Raw genomic sequence first — 3,084 nt, forward strand, 5'->3', positions numbered from 1 at the left:
AAATATATGTGTTTTTATTTTTTTTAACTGTATATTTATTTTATTTTGATGGAAGATTATTAAAATAAACTATTATTATGAAGAGATAATAAAATAGTAATTAATGAAGATATATTTTCAAAAATATTGAAAATAATTTTGTTGATATTTTTAATATAGTTTCAAGAAATTTTCACTTAAATTTATTTTACATCTTTGTTTTTTATTTAAGAAAAATCAGCAAGCTTTGGGGTTTCATTAAAACTTCTAGAATCGTAATCCCCTTAAAAATAAGGAAAAAATATCACTCATCGCTTATTAATATTAATTTATGAATAAGTAAAATCAATACAAATTTTTCAAAATAAAAATATAATAAATTTTCAATGTGAAAATAGATTCATAAGTCCATAATAAGATGTGGGGTTCTAGTCCCCTAACATAAACATACACTATCGGTTAAAAAAAAAACATACATATCATAATATTAACTTTATTCTAATTTATGTTTCAATTTTATAACATCTATGACATCTAAATTTTATTGTCAACATTCATATTATATGTTTTTAAAATTTTAATTCGAAAATACGGTGATGTTAAGGAGTTCTATAAAGTTATAGTGTTGATTTAACTTCAAATTTGGATTTTAAAAAAGAAAGAGTTTTTAGATATAACTAAAATCGAGAGTTATTATTATCGGTCAAACACATTGTAAGACTTTAAAAGAATTTTTAAAAAAGAAATTTATCAAAAAATAGAGGTTTTAATATTAATATTTATATTTATATTTTACTATAATATTGTTTTAATTTTATTTTCTTTAGATGTAAATTTTTTTAATTAAAAATATAAATTAGTGTATCTTTCTATATTTATTTAATTTTTTTACTTGTATTTAAATATTTTTTGTTTAAATATACATATCAAAATTAGAGATATAAAATCTTTGATTAATTTGAACCTTAAGTCTGTTAACAATGAAAAGATGAATAAAGAGGAAGAAGAGAAACAACCACTCTAGGGTTTCATAACATATAATGAACCAAAACCAAAGTTAATAGGGTTACAATGAATATATATATAAAAGAATAGAATTGTCTAAAATACCCTTACTACTAATATATAATAATATTATCTAACATCTCCCCTCAAACTCACGATGCATTAACATGGAGTATCGAGAGTTTGTCAACTAAAAAAAACGAAAACGTTTAATGGAATGCATCTTTGTGAACAAATCAGCAATCTGTAAAGAAGAAGAGACAAACGGTAGAGTAATGATTCTATGCTGAAGATGATGACGAGAGGGATAACGAGGAGGATCAACAATCGCATGAGGTGGTTGGATAGCCGGGGGGACAAGAGGGATGTCACCAAAGAAGAAGCAACAATCAAAGAGAAGAACCAAGCCAACAAAAAATCAAACCGAAAAAGGAGCGATAAAAAAAGGAGCAACAACCATATCAAAATCAAAAGATAGGAACAACCAAAGAAGTAGCACCACGAAACCATATCCAAACAAAACAAACCAAATAGAACCAAACAAAACTAAATCATATCAAACCAAACTAAATCAAACCAAACTAAACTACACCAAACAAAATCAACAGATAGGAACCACCAAAGAAGTAGCACTACGAAACCAAATCCAAACAAACCAAGGAGCAACAACCATATCAAAATCAACAGATAGGAACCACCAAAGAAGTAGCACTACGAAACCAAATCCAAACAAACCAAGGAGCAACAACCATATCAAAATCAACAGATAGGAACCACCAAAGAAGTAGCACTACGAAACCAAATCCAAACAAACCAAGGAGCAACAACCATATCAAAATCAACAGATAGGAACCACCAAAGAAGTAGCACCACGAAACCAAATCCAAACAAACCAAACCAAATAGAACCAAACAAAACTAAATCATATCAAACCAAACTAAACAAAGAGAGAAGCAACAAAGCAAATCACTAGAGAGATTAGCAATCAAACAGAAGAAGCAACAGACAGAGCGACAACACAGAAGATCAAATTTTCAGCCTCATCCAAGTATCCAACCCTTCCTAGAAGGTCAATCATATAACCATAATGCTCAATCTGAGGCACAATTCCAAATCTCTCCATTTCTTTGAAGCATCTTCTTCCTTCCTCTACCAAACCACAATGGTTGCAAGCAGATAACACACTAGTCATTATTATCTCATTCGGTTCAAATCCTTCCCGTAACATTGTTGCGAATACTTCTAACGCTTCCTTCGCACAACCATTGACACCATAACCATTTATCAAAATATTCTACGACGATGTATCTTTTTCATTCATCTCCTCAAAAAGCAATTTAGCTTTTCCAATTTCCCCATATTTTGCATACATATCAACCAAAGCATTACACACATGAACATCTTCATCAAGTCGGTTCCTTTGCACAAACCCATGAATCCAAACACCAAAATCTAAAGAACTCAAATCAGCAACAACAGGAAGAACACTCACAACCGTCACTTTATTCATTTCCACATCCAAACTTCCCCTCATTTCCCAAAACAACTTCAACGCATCGTACGGTCGTCTATTCTCACAATATCCCCTAATCATCGCATTCCAACTAAGCACATTCTTGACAGGCATACAATCAAACATAAACCTAGCCGCCACAACATCATCATCCTCACAATAACCATGAACCATACTAGTCCAAGAAATAACATTCTTATCCTTCATCTTATCAAACAAATCCCTCGCCAAATCCATACACCCCATTTTCACATACCCATCAATCATAACATTAGAAGCAACAATATCTCTATCAGGCATAACATCAAAAAGCTTCCTGGCCTCACTCATATCCCCACACCTAGCAAACCCAACAATAACAGCAGTCCAAGAAACCAAACTTCTCACAAACATTTCAACCAAAGAAGTCCCAACATACAAATTAACACAAAACCCATTTTTCAAAACAACACAATGAACCTCCAAACCTTCTCTCAAAGCCATACAAATAATGAGACAAACACAATCACTGAGACAAAATAAATTAGGGATAACCTGGTGCTGTGCGAACACGATTTCTCCCCCTACAGACGTCGTTTTACCGATCC

General features: G+C 31.4%; 1 protein-coding gene across 1 annotated transcript; it reads right to left on the bottom strand.

Moving 5' to 3' along the window:
- Positions 1-1,586: 1,586 nt before the first annotated feature.
- Positions 1,587-3,038, bottom strand: LOC113784349 (pentatricopeptide repeat-containing protein ELI1, chloroplastic-like). The gene has a single exon (XM_073370518.1). The coding sequence runs from the start codon at positions 2,978-2,980 to the stop codon at positions 2,279-2,281; it is 702 nt and encodes a 233-aa protein (XP_073226619.1). The 5' UTR covers positions 2,981-3,038; the 3' UTR covers positions 1,587-2,278.
- Between the last annotated feature and the right edge of the window lie 46 nt (positions 3,039-3,084).

The sequence above is a fragment of the Cicer arietinum genome, chromosome 6 (assembly GCF_000331145.2).
Source record: "Cicer arietinum cultivar CDC Frontier isolate Library 1 chromosome 6, Cicar.CDCFrontier_v2.0, whole genome shotgun sequence".
Lineage (NCBI taxonomy): Eukaryota > Viridiplantae > Streptophyta > Magnoliopsida > Fabales > Fabaceae > Cicer > Cicer arietinum.